The sequence below is a fragment of the Uloborus diversus genome, chromosome 7 (genome assembly GCF_026930045.1).
Source record: "Uloborus diversus isolate 005 chromosome 7, Udiv.v.3.1, whole genome shotgun sequence".
Taxonomy (NCBI): Eukaryota; Metazoa; Arthropoda; class Arachnida; order Araneae; family Uloboridae; genus Uloborus; species Uloborus diversus.
The window spans coordinates 80814928-80839704 of record NC_072737.1 but is presented as its reverse complement, the minus strand read 5'-3'; the positions used below and the strand labels follow the sequence as shown (position 1 = coordinate 80839704).

The following is a 24777-nucleotide window of genomic DNA, read 5'->3' as shown; positions in this document are numbered from 1 at the left end:
TCACAATCAATTTCTTTTTCCAGTAGAAAATTATTTGCAATGATTTAAACTTTGTCTAATTTAGAAAGTTATGAATTGATGCCTTACTTGATGAGGGAAGCATATAAACAACCTTTACTTAGCCAGGGACCTTGTCATTGTTTGGGACTCCGGATTGGTCAGTCGACGCAAATGCATCAGCCATATTTTTTTAACCATCCAACGCATGTGAACGAATTTCGTTCCCCAGAAATTCTGAATTCACGTTTGAGAGAGAGTGTTTTTAATCTCCTCTCCCTTTAAATGTCTAGGAAATCTCGTTTCGAAATGAAACATTAAAAGAGCACGCAATTCAAGCTATAAAGGAGATGGCTGACGTGTTTTTATGTGTTCGCCAATCAGCAGTCTTCAAGTTTTTACATGGTCTTTAGCAAAGTAATGGTTGTTTATATGCATCAGGTACACCCCGAACTTTTTTTTAGGAAAAATGGGGGAGGGGGATTCGGATTTTATCGAACAAGACTCCGAATCTTATCGAATGATAAAATAAGAGCATGCACTCATACCTAAATGTGCCAAATCGTCGGAAAAAAATTGCCGAATAAGGAAATTTTTATGAGCTTGTCAGTAATCTCCCATAACCTCTCATGTGGCACCCCTATATCGGATAAATTGGTAATTAAATTTTACAGTAAATTAAATTTTAAACACACCACCACAAAGGGGCTAGTGAAGGTTTTGTAGGAACTAAATGAAATTGAAAAAGCTTAACACATTGACTGCCAACCCTGCTTACATTTTTTGAGCATCAAGTAGTTATCTTAATTCAATCCCATCATACAGTCTTGAAAAGATTGGGAAGTAAACATTTTTAAACAATTTTTTCAATAAAGCATAATTAAGAAAAAAAAAAGTATAAAATACAATGTTCAAAAATATAAATTTTATCATTAAAGTGCGATATAAAATTTAAAAATGAATAAATTTATCAGTGAGTCAGTTTTGATTTAATGGTACTCCCAGAATTAGAAACCAAATCTCCTACCTTGTACCTATAACTATAACTCTCGAATCTGTACGAAAACGTCAAGTTCATCAGCAACTATGTACTATGAGAACTCTTACTCTTAATAGATTTTCTTAGCCAAAATCACATGCTATCACTTATATTGTAGTTCGCAATCAACGTGTTAGGGCACTCGGTGTCTTAACAGCTTTATACTGGGCAGTCGTTCGTTAAGTAATAGTTTGGAAGTCGTTTTAATATGGCAACAGCACATAATCTAATTACACAGGGATATTCAGTAAATTACCGCCCATTAGCCAGGGCTAAAGCAGAAATACATGGAATACACCGCCAGCTCAGTCATTTCCAAAAATCATCATTTGGAAATGACTGAGCTGGCGGTGTATTCCATGTACACACGGATAGTCTTTCTGATACAAATAGCAAAAGAAGGGTCTTGTAACCAGGTCTATAATAAAGTTGTTGCTCTTGATTCAGATGGAGAGAAATTGCATAGAGCTGGGATTCCCGAACGTTTCCGATTAGTAGCACCTTTTGAAGAATTAGAATTTTCTTACGGCACCCTAGGTCTGTCTCTTTTATACGAACAGTAGAATTCCAATTATTTGAATCAATTGAGGCCGAACCCCATTAAGAAAATCAAAAAATGTCAGATAATCGGATTTTGTCAAAAAAAAAGGGATTCATATTAATTATTGAATGTATGTTGAAAATTGTCGGGAAAAAACTATTTTTGATAGAAGAGAGTTTTTAATTGATCAAATGAAAAGGCAACCCTTTTACTTGTTAAGCGTACTTACAACTGCTGTACATTAGTACAGCACGTACACACCGTATTGTAAATGAAAGTCATTTCTTGATGAATATCTCTGTCAAAATAACTGTTTGACAGGTTTAGCTGAGGGAATGCCGAGTAGACAGAATCATTATTTTGCAAATCGCAACTCTGAAAGGGTTTCGGTTAATCAGCGATTCGGCTAATAGGAGTTCGGATTATTGGAGTTCCACTGTATATGTATTAATGTATCGTGGACACTTCGCGACATCCCTCGTCTCTCTCTCTCTGCGGCAAGTTTCTTGCTTTTACAAGATATCTTGGTCAGTAAACGTTCATTAAAATTTAGCTCCGTTGTCTTCTTTTTTCTTCTTTACTTTATGTTGTACGGACTTTCTTTCTTAAATCTTATGAATTGCTTGCTGTCAGTAGCTCAGTGAAGAAGGGGGGAGTGAAAACACCCCCGATAGCCATTTGTTTCAACGTAAGTGCAAATTCCAATACAGTAATTTATGCCTATAAAAGGACTGTTTTGATCACAAAAAAAAAACCTTCAGAAGGCGTTTTTGATCAAAAAAATCCCCTTCAAGAGGTATTTCTCATTTTTAAAAAGACCCCTCCAGAAGCTATTTTTCATCAAAAACCCCCTGCAGAAGATATTTCTGGCTGCTCTAGTGCTTGCTGTTTTTGACGATTAATGAATGTTGGTTGAAAAGTATATAAATTTTTCCTCATTGTAATTGATCATTTTACCCCCTCTAGCACACCTGGCGTGAAGATGTTCGGTGAATCTTCCTTAAAGTTGTCTTTCGTCAACCCCACAGTAGATGAGAGTGGAACTTACAGATGCACGGGTCTTTATAGCAGCTCAAAATCACTAGAAGTAGAAGTAGAAATTAACTTTTACGGTGAGTAGCGGTTAAAAAGTTTGCTCACATAATTGACATTTTCAATAAGTTTAAATTAATGTTACAAAAAAAGTTGATTCTCTGCAGAGCTTTTAGAACTTATGTGGAGAAATCTGTGAAACTTATAAAGTGTCTATAGATATTGTTATATTGAAAATGTCTAAATTTGCATTAACTCTTTCATTAATTTTGCACGAAAACTTTCTTCAAAACTCAATTACAGTTCTGCTATGTTCTATATCAATTGTTTAGTCCTACAAAAAAAAAAAAAAAAAAAACTTTTGATAGAAAAAAGGTAAAATAAGGATTTTTGATTCTCAAGAATTACATTGATTCTATTGTATTTTTTTTTAATGAAAAAATACTAAATTCTTCACAACTACATAATTATCTAACATATTACATCATACTACATTATTACGTAAGTTTTACTTACATTTGTTTTAAAGAGAGTCGTTCTGTGGACCATTGTACCTAGGCTTCGGGGAACGGTTTATTTTGTTTTACTTGCGCTTTAAAATTATACCTTAAAAAATCCATTGTGACTGCTTTTATTTAGGCTCATACAAAACTTGAAACCAAAAAAAAAAAAAAAAACAAATTTATTTCAAAAGCGGAATAGTTCCCAAGCATCAAAATATCTATTAATCAGAGAAAACAAAAAAAAAAGTTGTTGTTCTCCGTCACCTAAAAACAATTTGTTTAAAATTGGTTCGCATCAATAACAAAAGTCGTCAAAAAGCAGCCTTTATTTGTTGTTAATATCCTTTATTTGTTGCTGAAGTTAATTGTTTTAAGAATACCGAAAGATATAATTAACAAGACGTACCATGTGCGGCGTGAATTAGGTGATATGAAGGACAGGTATAAATTTGTAGCATTTAATTTTAAAATATATTTTTATTTAATATCATTATCTTTGTATCGCATGCAAAAAAATAATCTTCAAAACTTTTTGTACTTTTTTTTTTTTTTTTTTGACTGAATGAACTCCTACAAATTTAACAACACATCCTTAATTTTTATTTTGAGCAATTTTCTCATTAATTAACTACTATCAGCGGATCAAAAACATCCCAACGGAAGAAGTATGAAAATGGCTTAAAACCGTAATCAAATTTAATCGGTTGTCTCACAGAGGGTATGTAACATCATTTTGTAGGAAGGTAATGTAAAAATTACATTTTTGTAAACACACAACTTTATGCTTAATTAACACTTTGAGTCCCGTCGGCATCATTTGAAGCCATCATTTTCTTCTTTTTGTTAGTCACAGTCAACTGGCACAGTGGCTTCAACAATTGACTGAAAAAACATATAAAATTTTTTTGGTCTCAAACGAAGCCACCGTGCTTCAAAGAGATAAAAAGATCTTTTCTGCTCACTTTTATAAAGGGCAAAAAGGATTTTCAAATTTTCAAGCGTCGTAACTTAGTTGAAACACTTCCTACAATATTCAGTATTTGTTATAACTGCTCAAACATTAATTCGTTGACTGTTTACGGGACGTTTCTCCAAATAGTGAAACTGAGCTTCTTGTGCACCATTAAACTGTTTAAACGAACCAACAAATTTAATTATTATTTGTTTCACAGAGGACATCAAGTTTGAGGACTGTGCTGAAGTTCAAGACTTGGTGGTTGGCAAGGAAGGCCGCATCAACTGTCGCCCGATTGGTAATCCACAACCTGCCATCAACTGGGAGAAAAACAAGAAGAGGGTGCAATCGGAACGAATCATGGTCACTCCATCTGGAATCGTCATCTCATCTGTAGCATCTGAAGACGCTGGCCTTTATACCGTCGAAGCGTTTGTTCTCGCTACTGGCATCAATAAGTACCGAAACATTACAGTCAATGTTCTTAGTGAGTATACTATCAATAAACTCATGTAAGGAATTTTTAAAAACCTATCTGGTTACCATATTTGATGTAAATATTCATTACAGTAAAATTTGGGCGAAATTCTTTATGTCGCCAAAAGTCCCTATCATAGCTCAAGTTTTCCAGTTGACATTTGATATTTTACTTTCAATTTTTAACTACCGAAATTGGAATTCAATTTCGTTTGCTTTCGTAGTAACTAAAGCCCTGAATCGTAGGATAAGTTGCAACAGGCATCATCGGACTAAACATGCTTTTTTTCTATGACTGCAATCGTGAAGTAGCGTGTTTTGCATCTTGATTGTAGTTTCTTATTAACTCCAGGCTTATTTACAATCGAGAAGCAAAACACAATGTACTTCACTATAGCAGATATACTAAGAAAGCGGCATTAAATTCCAAGATGGCGGACGTGTTGCTACTTAAACTACGATCTAAGGCTTTAGCAGTAACAATTGTCAAGTTCTTTGTAAATTTATCACGAGGCTAACGGGGAATTTTTTTGCAACTAAGATTTTTGGCACGACTTCAAAAGTTGGCAAATTTTGGCAGAATTAATTAAAAACAGAAGAGCAGGCTTTATCAGATTGGCTTATCGAAATAGTTCAGTTTATAGAAGTCTCCATGAGAACCTTATTAACAAAGACTTCCAAATTCAAATTTACATGATTTTTTTGAAATTTAAATCTGAAAAATTAGAATTCAGTCATGATTTCGTTAGCCTCTGATGGTTTTCATTTGAAGACACGGTAATAATATATTTTAATCTGCATTCCTAATTTTCCCGCCATTTCTATGTGCTATTTTCTGTTAGAGGATGGAAAACTAAGAAGTTGACTTATTTCTTGGGAAAAACTAAAGCCCTGAAAAAAAAAACGAAGCGCAAAATTTATTGGCGGATTTTCGGCACAAATCTAAATATTTTATAAAGCTTGTCAGATTTAAATAAAGGGATGAAGAACAGACTTTTTATAGTCGGAATATTAATTTGAGGTTTGGTTTTTACTGCAAGTTTTTTAAAGGAAAGAAAACTGAAGTTATTTGGTTCTCTCGAGATTTATGTTGCCAATATTTCATTTTTTTGAAAAATTTATATGGAACATTGGATAACAAATTTCAATACTTTTCGAAGCAAATGAACTTAACCTCACTCTTTGTTATAAATAAAAATTGATGATACTGCAATTTCGTGTTTTTTAGATAACTTTTGTGAAAATACTACAAGGTTTGGCTATTAATTTCCAGGACTGACGTAACTGTAAGAGAATGAATAGCCGGACGATGGCGCTAATGATTGCATATTGAGGAGCGTTTTCTTGCGCATTCTGGCGCCATTCTGAAGTAAGTGGTTCTCGTGGAAAAGGCCTTTTAAAACGTAGTTCAATTCCTGTTGTCACCATAACGAGAACTTTTTCTATTGTTTCGAGCGTGCGTATGGACTGCGACCGACCTGTGTTTGGATCATCATCGACGTTTTTGAGCCCTTCCCGAAAGTGTTCAAACCATTCAAAAGTTAAAGTGAACTTGTTTCAATATTTCGTATGTTTCTGCAGCTGTCTTGCCCAATTTGAAGCAAAATTTAATGTTAATTCTTTGCTCCATTTTCACTTCGACAACAGGAGTTTGAGAGCTACGTTTGAATGCGCTTTTTCACGAGAACCACTTACTTTAGAATAACGCCGATTGCACTGCACATGCGCAAGAAAACGCTCTTCAATATGCAATCATTAGCACCATCTTCCGTCTTTTCGTTCTCCTACAGTTACGTCAGTCCTGGAAATCAATAGCCGGACTTTGTTTTATGTGAGTCCTAAGAGCCTTATGGAAAAGCCTGCCATTAATGAGAGTCAGAAAGGGGCAGTTGCTTCTCATCTGGCGTTGAGAAACCAATGTATTTACATAATTGAAAGTATTTTTTGTTCTTTTTCGATATAATAAGCTGTGAGTATATGTTCCCCTCCCCTTCTCGAAAAACATTGAAATGACATCACTCCCCAAGGGCCCCTTGTTCCTGTCACCGAGGTAACTTGTATTGAAATGACAGCCTGCCCAATGAATCCTCTCACACATAACAGTATTTTGCTCAACATAAAATTCCAATGAACAATTTTGTACAAATATTTTGCAAATGCTTTCGTGAATAACTCCCTGAAGATCCGTTTCATTGGTGCTGCAGTTATAGTGCTTCAAACATCTGGTAAAACTCGAAGTTCTAAAAATCTGAACTTTTAAGTTTCATAAGCATAGTAAGGTTTATTGTCATATGACATCCTCTTTACATTTTTATTTCTCAAACTTGGAAAAACATAGTTGAATCTTGTATTAATATATCTTTTGCTATGAATTTATCTATTTATGCAGGTTTGTTATAAAATAACGTGAGGTATTCAGAGACCTCTAGCAAGTGAAGTATTGGACAAACATCGCCAAGTTTCATGGACGCACACAGCAGACCATGGGATTTTGATTTCTACAATGAAAAAATTAGTACTAAAATTCACCACCAGAGGGAATTTTGGCGCTGCAAAAGTGTATTACTCGCGAATACTGAATAATTAAATCCCAATTAAAAGCACACATCAAGTTATTTGCTACAAATAATTGTTGCTTGCAAATGAGGTTCAATACAACCAACAAGAAATTTCAATTTATAACAAGAGAAGAATTTTACCTAAAGTTGTCAGGAAGAAATTTCGGCGCGGCAGCAAGGATTTCTTTCTGAATAATATTCATGTAAGATAGTGCACCACCCCATGTTGGGCTTTAAGTACTGAGTGTATGGCGACAACATTTCTTTGATAGCAGTTTTATTAGTCATGCATTTCCTACGGTATGGATATCGTGGTCGCCTTATCTTTTCACCTTGTGATTTTAACCATGGGGATTTCGTAATGGCGTCGTGTATTTGTGACATGTCCCCGATATCTCAAATTTCAATACTAGAAAAAATGTTACAGGTAGGCGAAATAAATCCCCCCCCCCTCTCCAGAGGTATGGAACTTATTGTGCATTGTACGCAGTACCTGGAAAATCTCGATGTTGGTCATATTGAACATCACTTGTTGGTAAAAATCATATTTTGTGAATAAAATTGATGAATGTTTTATCAGTTAGCATTTAATGCTTCAACAGTCACAGTAATACACTTTTTCAACGCTAAAATTTCCCCTGGTGGCGATTTTCGGTACTATTTTTTTTTTTTTTTTTTTTAATTTCAGAAATCGAAATTCCATGGTCTACTGTGTAGGCCCATGAAATTCGACAATGTTTCGTCCACTACATCACTCGTTGGAGGGCTCTGAATACCTCACGTTATTTTATAACCGCCCTGTATATTCTTTTAGGTTCTTAAAAATAATGCTAGCAAAATTTATGTAATATGCAAGTCACACTGTCTGAAATTTGCATTGAAAATCAAATGCTTAGAATTCTGGTACTCTACTGTATTGTCCTAATAATACAGTAAAGTATTAGGTTTTTGTTTAATCCTTTTAGTTAGTAACATTGCCTCATTCACTATATTACCTTTACAGCTCCTCCAAAGATTATTGAGCTCCCAGAAGATGTCATTGCCATTCAAGGACAAGATAAGGATATCTTTTGCAGAGCTGATGGCTCTGAGCCTCTTATTTACTCATGGTTCGACCCCGTAAGTATCCCGTTCAAAAAAAAAAACTTTGTTTGTAATATGTTGAACGTATTGTTTGAAAATTGTAACGTTTGCTTATTTCACTGGGGATTCGCAAGTTTAACATTCGTACCTAAAATATCGGTATTCAAAGACCCTATTTTTCATACAATTTTTTAAAAAATATTTTTAAATTCATGGTGTTACGAATTTTGCTTTTCAACTTTGTTATTGGAGTGCTCAGAAAGCAAATAAAAATTCCTTTCTAAATTGTTGCGAGTGTTCTGTTACACAGTAAAAGAAATTAGATTCTATTGTATAACTTGCGGTTTGGTTCTAAATGAGAATAACTTGTGGTAATATTAACCACATTGTACAGAAGTTAATTTTTGTCATAAATCTACTTATGGTTAGATAAAATCATAGCTAGGGTTTTTCAAGGCGTGATAGCACCCCTTGAAAATTCTTACAGGAATGAAATCTATTTTGAATTAGTGAAACATACGAAAGCTGTGATGATCATAATAGTGATAACAGTAAAAAAAAAAAAAGAAAAAAAACCTTTCTTGGGATGAAGTGTAAGATGACAGGAAAAAGATACTCACTGTTTTGAGTGTTTAAAACATTTCATATATTTTGTATTTAATATACTAACGAAATATCAAAACGTAATATTTTGCAAATTTCACTTGCTTCTTTTACGTCCCCATCTTTAACGATGATAAATATTTAAAATATCAAGCTTAAAAATACGCCTGATTAAATTTTCGAGACGTATTTCCTATTTTCAATGAGTAAAATGCGTTTGTTAAAAATATCCTAGACACAGCCATAATCAGATATAATTAGAAAATAATTGAAATAAATTGTTTCTCATAAAAAGTATCTTGCAAATTTGTGTCTTCGTCAAATAATGGTTTCCGTGAATCTCTTATCAGCACAACAGCGAAGTATTTTGTTTCAATTCCCCTAATTGTATGAAACACGTTGTCTTTTTTTTTTACACAGAATATGCGCAACCTCAGCACTGTTGAGGGCTTCAAAGTGGACGGTGAGAAGCTGACTCTGTACAAAGTAGATAGAAATGCAGGTGGAGAATACAAGTGCCAAGTTAATAACAGAGCTGGAGAAGATTCAGAAATTGTCAGAGTGGAAGTTCAAGGTAAAATAAGCAACAAATAGATCAAAGTTCAATCAATTGACGGGCTCGGAGCAGAAATGTGACAAGCCACAAGGAGTGACTTTCCGATCAAAATTTTTGTTGCTCATAACTAAAATTGAAATAAACGTGGCAATTGGTTTTTTTGTCATTTGGAGAAAAACATTTCTGCTTTCAGTTTTGCAAAATTTGGAATGTATAATACCTTTGAAAATTTCTATAAATATTTTTTATAAGTTGGAAGTTGCCCTACTGAAGAATTCACATCATGAAGCTTATCACATTCTTGCCCCGAATCCTTCAACTGTATTTTCATTGCACAATCTAATGCAGCGATTTTCAACCTGGGGGGGGGGGGCGCTCTCGTGGGGAACCGTAGAAAGATTTAAAGGGAGGCCTGAATGTAAACATAAAGTAAAATAGTAAAATTTACAATAGCTCAATTTTGTGGTCAGGTGTAAATACTTTTGACATTATCAAATATGGTTTTCGACAAAGTGTAGAGCAAAGCTAGACACTATGACCTCAGGAGGGCTTCATCATAGTTACTTCCTAATATCTAAAAGCTTGTCAGAGACAAACAGTATCCCCCGAAACTGATTTCTTTTTGGCTCCCTGATCTTTGGTTCTTTGATTTTATGGGTTCCAATAATGTGTTCAAAATAAAGTTAACTGTAGTAATATTAAATTTTGTGTACGAAACTACTTTCTATACGAGTATTTACATTTAATAACCAGTTTCAGCTGTTCTATTCAACTTTAATTTTTAAATTCCAACTGTGCTATTTGTATTTAACACATATGGTGGTGCGTGTTAGAGGGAACGTGACCTTACGTCAGAGTTTATTGTGGGCGGCAAATCTTGAAGGTTGAAAACCCCGGATATCAAATATTTTGAGCTTGTGTAGTGTTCATGGCGAAAATAATTTTTCGCAGGAAAAAGCAAGGAGATATAATCTTTTGAGACACACGCATGCTCAAACTTAATTTTGCAGTATTCCACATTCACGCATTTGATACTCAGCAATTTTTTAACAGCTTCGATTTCCAGAAAGTAAAAACTTGTTTTTGTTGATTCTTTCAGTGCCTCCAACCATTGTGCAGTTCGACAATTTGACTCGTGAAGAAACGAAAGAAGCCTTGTTCGAATGCAGAGCTGAAGGCGTGCCAAGACCTTCTCTTTCTATCAGGAGGGACAACTCATTCCAACCTATAGAAGATGGACAGGTAAGAAATGTGTTGAAATGCTTTCAATTTACTACCGTGGCCAGATAAACGGCAATACTTGCAGAAATGAGTTTTCGAGTTATTTGAAGAAATGTGAGTTGGATTCCATACTAACAATAGAAAAATGTTGAAATTAGACGTTTTTTTTTTTTTTTTTTTTTTTGTGGAAACGAAATTAACAAGTTTGTACAGTAAAGATTAAGTACAATTGATGACAAAAATGCAAAAAATAAAATATTTGCAGTTACTGCCCCTTACCTGTCCACGGCAGTTTAGCTTTAAATATCATATGATAATGTATTTCTTAGATGTTTTCATCAACACATTGCATAAAGCTTCTCAAATGATATATTTCACACGAAAAACTATTATGAGAACTTCCATAAAGTGGCACTGTTTTGCCACCACGCCCCCGTTTTCAAGCAGCGCCAAGATTTTGTCTAATTTACAACCACTAAGCAAACTGCCCCCTTTTTTTTTTTTTTTTTTTTTTGTGGGTGCGATTTTTTTTTAAATACCATCAAATGCAAATTAATAAAACAATTGACAATATCGTTAAGTATTTAGCGTTAAAATACAATGTTTTCTAAAAGGCACAGTAGAAAAAAAGTTGCCGTTCAATTCCTCAGATACTCTGTAGCAGCTATGACTCCATGGATTTAAATAGCTACAAGACCAATATCGTTTATGCGAAGCTCTTATTATTAGTTTGAAATGAGTTGTATGCTGCATAGTTATTAAAGAAATACCGCATGTACCACTCGCGCTTGCTGTTTTAAAACTGGAGTGAATCACTAAGTACAAAAGTAAACTGGAAACTGTTCGGAAAATTATTGTTTCGTTTCGAAAGTATAAATTTTAAGAATAAAGCTATTAAACTGTTTACCTTTATCATTTATCGTAGCAATTATGACTTCAATTATTTATGACTAAACAACTTCACGAACTAAAAACAAAGTCGTTGAAAAGCTCTTAGTGCTTTTAACTACCTTCGATGTTTAGTCATGCGCTATATTTTAATTTTTTGATTTACTTAAATATACATCTCATCCCATCTTTTGTTCTTTCGCTTGATGTAATTTTATTTGAAAAAAAAAAAGAAATAAATTATTTGTGCTTCATCTCACATCGAATGAAATTATTTACTATAAAATAAAATAAATAGAATTAATTTTTCGTATTTTCTGACCAATTATATTTTGTTCTGCAGGAAGAACGTATAGAAGTTGAAGAAGTGGAAGAGAATGACCAAAAGGTTATAAGGCTCAGTATATCAAATGTCAAGCGATCTGATGATGGATTGTACTACTGTAAAGCCTCTAATACTGCGGGTCATGTCGAAAGAACAGGACACCTTGAAGTGCAATGTATGACAACTATTTTGTTATAATTAATTCTTCAGAACCTAAATACTCGAAAAGGGCAAAACATTACAAAAGCTTCTCACAGAAATAAATGGACGGTACGATATTCGCCGAGACAGAAATATTTTAGAAATAGTTGTTAAAGTTAACTTTAGATTAAAATTCCCAATATCTAAAATTCAGGTTTCATACGGACTTGTAACAGCAAGACCTTGCGCATAAACATTGCGCAGAAAGTTAAAATAAGCAAGGGAACAGGGGGCGGAATGCGATATTACGTTTAAATATTAATTTACGTGGTCATACAAGATCGTTTAAAACACGAACCAAGTTACAATGGATTGCTTAATATGTTTACTTGAATATCACACAGGAAAAAATTTCAATTTATCTGTGAAAATATCTTTAAATATTCATACGAAAAAAAAAGTTTAATTTCCCGTTCTGCCCCTTGTAACGGGGTAGGCCAGTTATAACTGAAATTTTTTTTAAAAATATATTGAATCAGTGAATTAAGACTGTTTACATAATAATGCGTCCTCATCATCGTCGCTGTCTGCACCGGCACATGTGTTGTAGGCCCATTTAAGACAATTTTAGCAGGTCACCTAGCCTTCATTTGACCTGGAATAAAAATACAAACAATCATCATCTTGATGTAACTCTGCACCATCCTTGTCTATATATCTACTATCTATCTCTATATCAGTCTCTCTACCCAGCTATGTCTCTCTATATTAGTCTCTTTATCTACCTATCTATCTATTAACCACTACCTATCTATTTATCTATCAATAAATCTATCTATCTATCTACCTACCTACCTACCTATTCTATCTCTATCTTTATCTACCTATATATCTATTTACCTCTTATTTTTTATACATCTATCTCTATATCTTCCTCTATCTATTTATCTATCTATATACGAACATACATACATATCTACCTATCTATTCTCTCTCCTTGTATGTATATTTCCATTTCTCTACCTCTCTATCTACCTGTCTATCTATCAAGGGAGATAAAGATAACTACCTACATCTATAAAGAAAGATAGATGTAGGTGGGTAGGTTAATATACAGATAGAGATTTAGATAGATAAAACTCAGTAAAAAGTGCATTGTTTGCAAAGACAAAAATAAATAAATTATAAAGTATATAATGAAATACATAAATAAATAAGCATATAAAACTATCTGCATTACAAAAAAGTACGAAAATGAAAATATCTCAAAGAAACTTCAAATTTCTTTTTAAATCAAAAGAAATTTTGCCATTGTTCATTCACTGGGTTTTTGCAATTTTTCGTACCCAGTGACTGAACACCCCTCTACCTGAAAATCTACGCATTCTGCATTGACTGAAACAACTTAAATCCATAGCCTAAATATGTATACTTAATTTTTCTTTCGTAGAGTTAAAAAATAAAATTTATCGATAAAAATAATATGTATCAAAATAATTGCTAGCAGGAAACCAGCCTTATTATTTTGAAAGAGAGAAAAAGCGATTCACGGCAGTAAAAACTTCAAATTCTTTCCAGGAAAAAAATACGCATCCAAAGTAACCAATCAGGTGTCAGATAGCTTAGAATATCAATAAAGAACGCTTTTGTAGTGAATTTATTCAGAAAAATTTTTTGGAAGTTTATTTTTTAAAAAAAACTGACGTGCTGTTCATTCACTGGGTGGTGTTCACTCACTGTTCGGTCTACCCTATATCGTTTTAAATTTTTTTATGTCTCTACATTGATCGAATTAAGCAAACATTGTCATAAAACAACAACTGAAAACAATGATTTTAAGTGTGCACAGGTAAAAGTACTTACCTTAACTTTACCAGAATTTAATAAAAGTTATAATTTTATTGAGAAAACTCTGCACTTCACTAGTTTTTACTGAACAACAAATAACTGAGCAATAATGGCCGTCTGTTTTACATCACTGTACTCGACATTGTTACAATGCTTTTCGATAGATTTCGGTACCTTTATTCACTAAAAACAGCCGTTCTCCGTTTTGCCCCGCTATCCCGTTCCACCACGGGCTCCCCTATACGTATTTTACCTCTTGTCATATTTATGTTTATGAAGGAAGCCATCCCGTTTGTATATTGCATTAAGGAAGCATGACAGTTGAACCGTACACTGTGTACAGATGTGCATCGAAACTATGTTGATCTTCAGCGTATATAATGTATTCATGGTAAAAACGGGACATGAAATTTTAAATTAAAGTGTATACTTATTCAACAGAATTACTACTCCATAACAATATAAACTCCGATTTGAAAAAATCAAAAGAAAACTCTGTACCTCAGAGACAGGACGTAAGTCACATTTTGATAATTTTAGAAGGGAGAGGAAAAACGTTTTTCTGGCCCATGCAAAGGATGGGACGCGCACTGTTTTAACCCTGGTAAAAAATTGAAAAGGATTTTTTTTTTAAAGAATTACGTTCACATGGCTCGATGCAGAATAGGCTTCTGCATACAATGTACTAATCAACGAAAAGGCGCAGTTTTTTGACTTACGCTCTGAGGTACAGAACTAACATAGAAGCAAAATAATATATCCGTTGAATTACATCTAATCAAATGAAGGCAACCACTAAACAGCATCTGTCAAAGTAATTTCTACTCTGAACCTCTTATTTTTCTCTTTAAATGCACACGGTCCATCTGTTAACTTTAGACTTTCTTTCTTTGCTTCTACAATGACGAGGATAGGTAAAATTGAAGAATACCAGTATCTTTACTAAAACATAAAAACAAAAAGTCTTATCCTGTATCGCTAATCTTCCTCCGATTTTTTTCCGTTTCAGTTCGGCCTGATATGAGCGCAACTCCGTTTACCACTGTAAAGGCGTGGTCAGCCAATCCTGCTAATCTGTCGTGTATAGCAGAAGCTAATCCAAATGCAACGTTGACGTGGAAATTTCAAAATGAGCCCATCGAGTTTGATGAACAGCGGTACAAGTTGTATGGAGGTGTATCGTACAGCAACCTGCTGGTGAGCGTTTCTTGCTTATTTATTCATTGTCTTTAATAATATTTAAAAAATGAATTAAGCTCTTTAGGATAATCAAATGAATCTTAAGAAGATAATAAAATTATTTGAATTTTGACGTCTTGAATTCAAATTGTTTTTCCCAATCACGCATTGCGATAAAACCCTGCTCGTTGGGTTTCTTGTTTCTACACATGGAATGGAAATGGTCACCCGAATAGTTATGACTGGTGATTTTCTAAAATAGGTAATACGAGGCATATCTAAAAGAAAAGAATTGGTGATTAGGATGCGATAATAAAGGTTTTATGGTCGACATCCACCAGTACATTTATCATAAAGATTATTTACAACGTATAACGTTATGCTTTAAATTAATGTTTAATTAACGATTATGTATAAAAAAAATATGAATAAAATCAAACCGCATACGATTTGTAATTATGACAACGAAAGTTTTACTCTCTAAATAAATATTAAAACCAACCGTCGTCATGGCAATCTGAAAAATCAGAGCAACATCAACTTTAGTTGAGTGAGGATAATAAGCCATTTGTGATTGCTCAAAAACTACTACACGTAAATAAAATGAAATATTCTTCAAACATATGACAAATTATTTTTGAAGATACTAGGCGATTACTGTACTTCAATCCAATCGTAATCGAAACACGTACTTGTCTTTCATTGATCCCCCTCCCCCCCCCCCATTTGCAATGACTTCGATGGCATAATATTTTACTAAAGCAGTGGGGGAATGGAATTTCTTATTTCTACAGTTTAAAATATTTATATTAGTTGAATGGCACATTGAAACTGATGTGCTAACTTTGAGGTATTTTTTGAGGTTTTTAAATATTGATTTTACTATGAATCATGAAGTTTTATCAAATCTACTTTACGAAACTTGTCCGTCTATATAAAAGATGCATACGCTATTAACGTTAACTACTAATGTTAACCACTAACCACATGAATAGTGAATGAAAAACGTTGAAATAGATAGCAGTCGAAATTGAGACACATTTTTGATCCAAAAATATGCACCCTCGTCCGCCCGTTATCGGGGTATGAGGTATTAAAGTCTGCAGAAATTGTTTAAAACTCGCTAAATTTAGACTTGGCGAGAAATTTACCACTTAATTTTACCATCTTCATCTATCTACAAATCGTGTGAAAAGGTGTCTTCCATGGCTCACTGTAACTCGATAAATTTGGCGACTTTCTTCAAAATTTCGGCAGACTTTAAGTCCTGACATTTCGCTAACGGGGACACGAGGGCAAGTAGTTTAAATGTCCATAAACATGCTTTACAATGCTAGTTGTTTAATTTGTTTTTTATTATTGCACTATCGTGGTGGTTTCCTGTTAAGATAAAAACAATACAAACTATATGAAATTTGTTTTCAGGTCTACACTGACAAAAGAGCCCAATATGAAGTGTTTGGAGTCTACACATGTGAAGCTCGTAACAAATTTGGAGAAAATTCGATAAATATAAATTTGGAAGAAGCAAGTAAGTAGTTTAAGTACCTGGTATTCAATTTGAAGCATTTAGATTTTGCTAGTCAGTACTGATCATGGTCCTTATTTCGTCTAACAGCTGCCCCTGGTCAAGTCACTCAAATAGTATTCGACAAAGTGACGTCCACGACGATAACATTTCGACTGATGGGTCCAGGCAATACAGGTGGTTTACCAATCCTTGCCTACATTATGAAGTACAGATTAGCAGAAGAGCCCGTGGAACGCACTATTACCATCGAATGGTCGAAAGGTATGCTTTTCAGAACTTTTTGAAGAAAACATTTTTTTTTTTCGATTCAAACACACACTTTGCCGCATTTCCACGGCCATGCTAACTGTGGCAAAACGATTCTTTTGCTACATCTTGCAGCAAAATACTTATTTTTGAAAACTCAGCGCCAAATTGCGGTTTTGTAACAAACCTAAGTGTTTTTAGGCTTTAATTTTCTTTCATTTGAAAATCAAAATTAATTATTGCATTCATCACCAACAAGGCTCACGAGAGGATACTTCAGCCTAACCGGAATCAAGGGTCCCGGCACTTGAGGGGGCCCAATCTGGAATCGTTGTAGTATAAATTTTATAAGATTTATGGGCGGAGGGGGGGCGACCAAACCGACAAGGGGCCCGCAGTGGCTCTCAGCAGTTTTAATCTCCAAAGAACATTGTTTTTGGATTAAAAGTAGTTTAACATTTAAACACCACCTGTTCACTAGGCTAGACTTTCCGTTTAGGCCAGTTTGTTCAAGAGTTCTCCGAGAGAAAGACAAAAGGGAGGACATACGTTAAGACAACACAATAGACATAAAAATTCATTTTGCATTATATCTAAAACCCAGGAGGTAGATGCCTCCCCCCCCCCCCATCGAACTCTCAAATGACCGACCTGGTTCAAGTCCTGCCGTTCCATGGTGTTCAACATGTTAAAAATAAATGTCGGTCCATGATTAGAAAGGTGAAATATAGATGAGCGAAGTTTGCAGAATGAGGGACAAAATTATATCTCATGCCTGTAACAAGATGAAAGGGGGGCTATTTCTAGTTTTCTGAAATATTAGTTGGAATTGCGGTAGGAAAATGAAATCCTTCTCATACGAGTGTTTTCTTTCCGTATATTTCATCCTTTAATTTTCATCTGAAATAAATCTGTAAGTTAATCATTTGAAAATTCGTATTTTGAATTAATTCCTTTTTTCTTGAAACAGTAAATTTATCTTTCTTAAAAACTGAAGTTGAAACTTTCATGTCATGATAACATAAAGACCAAACACAGTTTCAGGGGAGAGGGAATATAGTTCTTCATAAATTTCCTAAGTTTTCACATTTTTCTGAACGCATTTTATTTTACTGGCGTGGGTAAAAACGTCTTTTGAATATTCATTTAAGTAAAACAAACTAAAGAATAATTTTCAAAATCTTGATTTTTTTTTTTTTTTTTTTCAAAACGATTTTTTTCGTCCTGGACTGCGAAAAAAAATGTAATACGAGTATATTAACGGTCTGGTTTAATGTTGTCTATATTTGTTTCACAGACTCTCCCTACATCCTGAGCGAACTGAAGCCACGCGCCAAATATCACTTTAGCGTTGCGGCCAGGAACATTGTCGGGGAAGGTACATACAAAACTGCAGAATACATCATGCCTGAAGAAACCGTTCCAGAACCACCTAGCATCATCACCGAACCAGAGACAATCTCCGACTATCCCGACAGGTTTGAAGTTAGGTGGAATGTCCCCAGCGACAATGGCGAGCCCATACTCTATTTCCAAATAAGGTATTTCAAGGTAAGAACAAAAATAGATCAAAAATATTTCTCATGTTATTTGTCTTGATTGTTTAATATGATAAATGTCTTGTAAAGTTCACCCATACTTGCTTCAAATGCATTAAGCTATAACACACACACAAATATTGGACTAAAGGTAATTTAAGGTAATTTTTTTAATACTATAATCATTAACTAGAGAAATTATCTCATTTCAATACAAAATTGGATGTACAACATTCAGTGCATTTATACAATTTGCGCGGGGGTTCCTAGCAGGGTTGGGTTTTGGACTGTCCAAAACTGGTTTAGGACAGGACAGGTGGTTTTTACCGTCCAAAACTGTCTAAAACTGTCCAAAACTGTCTTAAACTGTCCAAAACTATGCTAAAACTAAAAGGGTGTAATCTAATCAATTCGTATTTACTGCAATGTTTGTAATGCATATATACTGACATTATTGAAGCTTAATTAATGAGTATTTGATAATATTTTTCTCTAATATTTGTCATTAAAAAAATATTTAATTAAAAAATTGGCAATAGCTGTTTAATTTCTACATAACTAGATTAAAATCCACTGCATAAATAAGTTACATATATATTTATACTTGAATGTTCTCACATTGAATAAATATTAAATAGTCAAAAAAAAAAATTTTTTTACACATTTTGTTCTGTTTTTGGTTGTTTTCTACAAAATATAGTTTCTCAAAAAATAGTTTTGGACACTTTCAGACTCAAGGGTTTTGAACAGAATGGTAAAAACCTTGCCAACCCTGCTTTCATTTGCACACATGCATAAACATAGGGAAATTTGGTTACTGTTATCAAAAAAAAAAATAAATAAATAATAATAATAATACTAAACTAATGCATACGAATTGAAATTTTAATCAAGAATTCAACTTCTATGTGACTAGATTAAAATCAGCTGCATAAAAAAGTTGAATGTTCTCCATTGAATAAATGTTCAATATAAAACATTACTTTGATACATTTTATTCTGTTTTTGATGTTTCCTCACAGAATACAATTTTTCTAAAAATATAGTTTTGGACACTTTCGGACAGTTTTGGACACGGGTTTTGGACAGGATGGTAAAAACCAGGGTTTTTACCGTGGTTTTTACCGTAGTGTCCAAAACCTTGCCAACCCTGGTTCCTAGACTAGGTGCAACAGGAAGAGATGCCGCGAAGTGTCCATGGTAACAATAATATGTATCTAATAGTAGGGGTAGACCGGGGCACGTTTACGTCTGGGATACTTTTACTCAGTGCCTTTTTTCAAAACGGACACTCATATAACGATTATTTATAACTGGAGAGCCAACAGTCATAAGAGAATGATGCTTCTCTCTAGCAAATATCCTCACAAGTTTTTGAGCATCAGTCGAGCTTCGGTCTAGCATGCAGAAAGAATAATCTGTTTTCTACCAAGTCTAGTAAATTTTGAGGTTGAACATTTCGAAGCTTATTGGGAATAAATAACACTTGGTCAAAAAAGAACAAATATATTAAAATTAGCAGAATTTTATCTTTTTTTGAGAATTGTATCAGTATGAACTGAAATGTTATTTAATTTTTTTGCACATTAGAAATAAATCCAAACTTGGCGACGGGGTAAGTTGACGCGTTGACGTCTGAGCACCTTTACGCACGTTCTTACTGTGTATTACTTTTAAACGTGCCTTGACGCTTTTTTCGCTCCGAACTGTGTCAAATCTTTTTACTTATTTTCAGGCTATTTAGTTTTGAAAATCACCATTTAATTTTTAATTGAGTTACAAATTTGTATCTTATGGCTTACAATCATGTCGTGCCCGTTCAGCTTTTACTTAATACACTATTCAGTCTGTAATAAATTTGCTTTATTTTAATGAGGATAAGACATTATGTTCAAGACACTAAAAGAACCACGTTATGTGTCAAAATAAATATACGTAAACGTGCCCCGTTTCCGGGGAAAGTTTACTCAACCGACTTGGACTGAAAAATAATTTTTTTAACGGTTCAGAAAATAAACTGAGCAACTACTGAATATACCAATTTTGAGTCCATTAACTGCTGTATGACACCGCAATGTCTAAAATTTCTTAAGTCAAAACATAAAATTTAGAAAATAAATTGAAAAAAATCCGCTTAAACGTACCCTACTAGATTGGAAAGTCGTGAGAAAATTCCAATTCTTTATAAGGTGCCGTGAATCGGAAAAGTTTGGAAACCCCCGAAGTAGCGAGTACGCGTTATTTTCCCTGCATTGATATGGCATTGGCAGAGAAACAACTTCTACAGAATTGTTTTCGTGGAGAGTGCGTACAAGGAGCTTGGTGACATTTTTTTTTTTTTTTTCGATCAAACTTTAAGGTCTTAAGACTAGGGGAAGACTCGATAATTGATAAAACGCGATGTTTCTTGAATCTTCCAGACTGCTAAGCGTCAAGCAAAAAAGCGAGGTGCAACAGAGAGAGAAGTCAAACTAGATCGAGATACGATTAGCTCATAGTATGTAACATCGATCTAAGTGATTAACTCGGTGTTATCTTTCGTGTTAGAGTAGTAGAGTGCCACTGTATAATTTTTTCTGATAACTTAGTAAAAATATTGTAAATTGCTGTGAACTTTTCATTTCTAAAGTGCCTTTAATTTACCCAAGCTCGTCCAAAGACATTTTATCATGTGCTAGGTATAGTTTAAGATTATATCTAGGACTATTTTACTATGCTTATAAAATATTGCAATGTCTATAATAGCAAAATTATATTTTTTCATAGGTTGAAAGAGACTTAAAGGGTTGGGCCCAGGTTGGCAAAGCAGTCGACGACAATGTCCGCAACTGGGTCGAAAAACCTTCTTACGAACTTAATGGATTAGCTTCAGACACCTACTACAAAATTGAGATTCGAGCTACGAATAAGATCGGTAACAGCATCCCTGAATCTGTAGTCATCAAAACCAGAGCTGGTAAGTGTATTGTGTTTTTAATTTCTTGTTTCGGACTTCGTTTTTGCACACTGAAGCGACGGATATGGTCTCGATGCAAAATTTATTCTATAACTGTTTGTTCGTGAACTAATAATAAGAGTTGTTTTCTTGAACTTGACGTGTGTTGGTTTTTATTTAGGAGGCAATTTTACTTTGTAGTAACTATTTTTAATTTAAAAAAAAAATACTACCTTACTGAAGCTTATTGACAACAACCTGTGAGGGACGAAATACTTTTAAGAAATGCGCCAATAAAACATTTACTTGAAAACATGTGTGAAAGCAGCATATGTAAGTAATAAATGAGCAAGATTTATTGGATATGCTATGCATATTACAGTTAATAATCGTCGGGATCCCAAAGGGGAAAAATTTATTTTATGTTATTTTAAAAATCTTTGCTTTCTTAATGTTTCAGGCTAAATTCTTCTCAGTTCAATTATTTCTTATCTTTTAACTACTACATCCTTAAATAGCTGTATTCCTGGACGCTTCACGAAAGAATGGTGGAATATTTTATAAATTATCATCAATTTATTGGTGGATTCGTAATTTTTTTATTCAAATCATTTGACCAAAAGTATTTTTATGCAAAATAGTGATTACATGTACTTTAATGCCATTCTTAACGTAAATATTGGACTCCGAATCTAGTACAGCTGTATTTTTTGAGACATTGATTTGACTCCTAAACAAGTTTTTGTATCAAAAAATCTAAACTTTTTCGTCTGATCTCAAAATTTTAGATAATATTTGTTGAGTTCATTCAATCTTCGTTCATTTATTTTTAAGATTGCACTTTTGCTATAAAATCAAATTTATTTAATTTTATGAACTCAACTGTTATTTACTTACTTAACTGAAATTAACTATTATTTCAAATACGGATTGCATTAATGACGCAGCAAAAGCCAAATTGATCGCTGTCTTTATGTACAATCTGCTGTTGGTTTATAATGATATTATGATTTGACTAACGCAACTTTATTGAATTTTATCTAGTTCTGTACTTATTTTCAGGTGAAACTACTCATGACCCTCTCAGTAAAGATGGCGAAGAGTTAAACATTTACATAATCATAGCGATCGTGCTCGTGGCTCTCCTAGTGTTCCTGGTCATCTTAGACGTAACCTGCTTCTTCCGCTTCCATTGTGGTCTCCTGTACCTAATGAGGTATAAGACCTGTGGGCGATCTTCCGAAAAAATGCCATCAGCAATGGAGGACGGCCGAGCTTGGTGAGAAAGCAGTTTTTATATTTTGTTTTCTGCGTTTGGGTGAATTTGAATTCAAATGTACCATTTAAAGCAAATTTTGTTTTCTCAAATTTTGTTGATGCAAAATTTAAATTCATCCAAATGTAGCTCGATGTTTCAACTAGGTGAAACCTAGTTGAATCCAGATTGATTGCTTAAGAAATTTGTGTTTTGTGTTTGGAAAAGCGTCAGACCCCGTGATTAGGACATGAAGATCCTCGTCGGACCGACTTGTAATATTTATATTCGTTAAACTGTTGTATCTTTAAAATATATATCACTGGACATCAAAAAGAACAACAATTATCTTACAACATACTGACGAAGATCGTCCCGTACTTCGATAAGAATGGTAACGAAGAACTTCTTGATTTTGCAACACTGAGGGGAGAATCACTTCTACAGTGAATTGAACAGAAAGAACTTACTATATAAAGAACTCCAATAGTACCATGCCCACATTAAGTTTTTCGTGTTGTAACCTATAGCTAACTCGATCAAAGGCTCGAGCAAAACCTGGATATTGCAAAGCTCAGCCAATCCAGGAAAGGGGGCACAATCTTACTCAAAATAGACGTCGATTGGGTTTCATAGTATATATTAGCATTGACCTCGTACGCCTTTGAGCGTGGATTGAAGCCTGGTTACTGTCGGTGGATTTTCACGATGCAGAAAACAGTCATTATCCATTTTGTATGATTATGCAGGCTTTTAAAGATTCCTTAAGGGTCCATTAGCTCAGACATGCTTGACGGGATTAAATTCCTAGAGCAATTTTTCCTCAAACTCAGGTACCTTCATCTGGGGGGGGGGGAAACAAAGCCTCAAAATTCTGAAGTGATAATGACAATCCACCGATAGTGATGCCAAAAGAATGGAGATCAGTCCTACGGAATGCACTTGGTCTTCAAATGGCAAGGAGCTAATACGTAACCCCACTAAGGCAGAAAACGTTCAAAATCACATCATGTCGATAAAATCGAGTAAGTAGCTAAGGCAGGCTATGACGGCAAAATCACAAATCCTGATCCCAGTGGCAAAAATCAGCATCACATCTAGAAATTTCTTTAATGAATTTTTTATTATTTGTTATTAATTTATTATCATTCGATTTGAAATTCCAAGTACTTTTTACGATTTTCGCCAAATAAATTGTGGTTTACAGTATTTAATGTCCTGTTCTGAATTAGTTTTGTTCTTCTTTATGCCCCTTATTGCCTTTCTGTACCTTACTACTGCATCAAATGGTACATCGTATATCCTTTTAAAACATTTAACATAAGGGTTTTTCTTTTTTCATCTGATTGTCAGGAAATCTATTTAAATATTCTGAGATTGATCTTAAATATTTTGATGTCATGTCATAATGGATTTTTTAATTGCCATATAAGTTAAATAAAATATAAAATAAACTTGATTAGAAAAATATTTGCAATACTTGGTTTTCTATTTTATTGCTTTAACATAAAAGAAAACATTTTATATCTGAATGAAAGTTTAGTTTAAATCATTGATCATGTAAGAAAATGATTTTTCATTCATTAAAATATTTCTTAAACTTTGTATTTTATATAGCATTATCTTTGAAAAAACATTTTTTGAAATTTGTATCTTTATTGCAGTTTGTTCTATTAATAAACATTTCACACTAAATTATTTGATATTAAATTCTATTCTTGCTTTAAAACGTTTAATTTTAGTTCATTATCCATCACAAAATATCAATTAAAATTTCGAGCAGAAGTTCATAAAACTTCATCTGGGTTTGAGAAAAAAAGATACATTTGCATTTTTCCTAGAAGAAAATAGTTATTTTGACTTCATAATTTTGTTTATCTTGGCAGTGTTAAAGAAGTCTCAACAGCCACTAATGGAAAGATTAAGTCGGATATAAAATCTCCTCCTTCTCCTGATCAACTTCCACCACCTGAGTAAGAATACTATTGAAAATCATGCATGCTATTTTGCACGGTTTTAGAGCTCATGCATGCTGTCTTGCACGGTCTGAAAATCGTGCATGCTTTCTAATTGCATGGATATAGGTATCTTTAGAATCTCCTGCATGAAAACTTTCCTTGTCAGAAGACTTCCTCCGCAGAATTTAAATTTATTCTTATTGAACCCATATCACATCAAATACTACCTTATCTTGTGATCAAAAGCATCCAGAGAGTAAAAGATTTTAGAAACTATAGTGAATAACATTACGTATTAAGATTTAAAAAGGATTGAAGTATACCTGTGCTGGTTCCATTTAATTCCTATAACACTAGGCTAAGCTAAT

General features: G+C 33.7%; 1 protein-coding gene across 5 annotated transcripts in view; it reads left to right on the top strand.

Moving 5' to 3' along the window:
* LOC129225937 (fasciclin-2-like) overlaps positions 1 to 24777 on the top strand; it is a 234654-nt gene that overhangs the window by 198267 nt on the left and 11610 nt on the right. For 3 of the 5 annotated variants that reach the window (XM_054860482.1, XM_054860483.1, XM_054860484.1), the window contains exons 3-14: positions 2544 to 2689; positions 4285 to 4554; positions 8106 to 8221; positions 9209 to 9362; positions 10444 to 10586; positions 11797 to 11953; positions 14777 to 14964; positions 16372 to 16477; positions 16565 to 16738; positions 18021 to 18274; positions 21028 to 21217; positions 22259 to 22475. In XM_054860482.1, coding sequence (XP_054716457.1) covers positions 2544 to 2689; positions 4285 to 4554; positions 8106 to 8221; positions 9209 to 9362; positions 10444 to 10586; positions 11797 to 11953; positions 14777 to 14964; positions 16372 to 16477; positions 16565 to 16738; positions 18021 to 18274; positions 21028 to 21217; positions 22259 to 22475 — 2115 coding nt within the window. Of the gene's footprint in view, positions 1 to 2543; positions 2690 to 4284; positions 4555 to 8105; positions 8222 to 9208; positions 9363 to 10443; positions 10587 to 11796; positions 11954 to 14776; positions 14965 to 16371; positions 16478 to 16564; positions 16739 to 18020; positions 18275 to 21027; positions 21218 to 22258; positions 22476 to 24337; positions 24425 to 24777 lie in introns of all 5 variants that reach the window. The other 2 variants (XM_054860481.1, XM_054860479.1) reach the window with 1 other exon arrangement.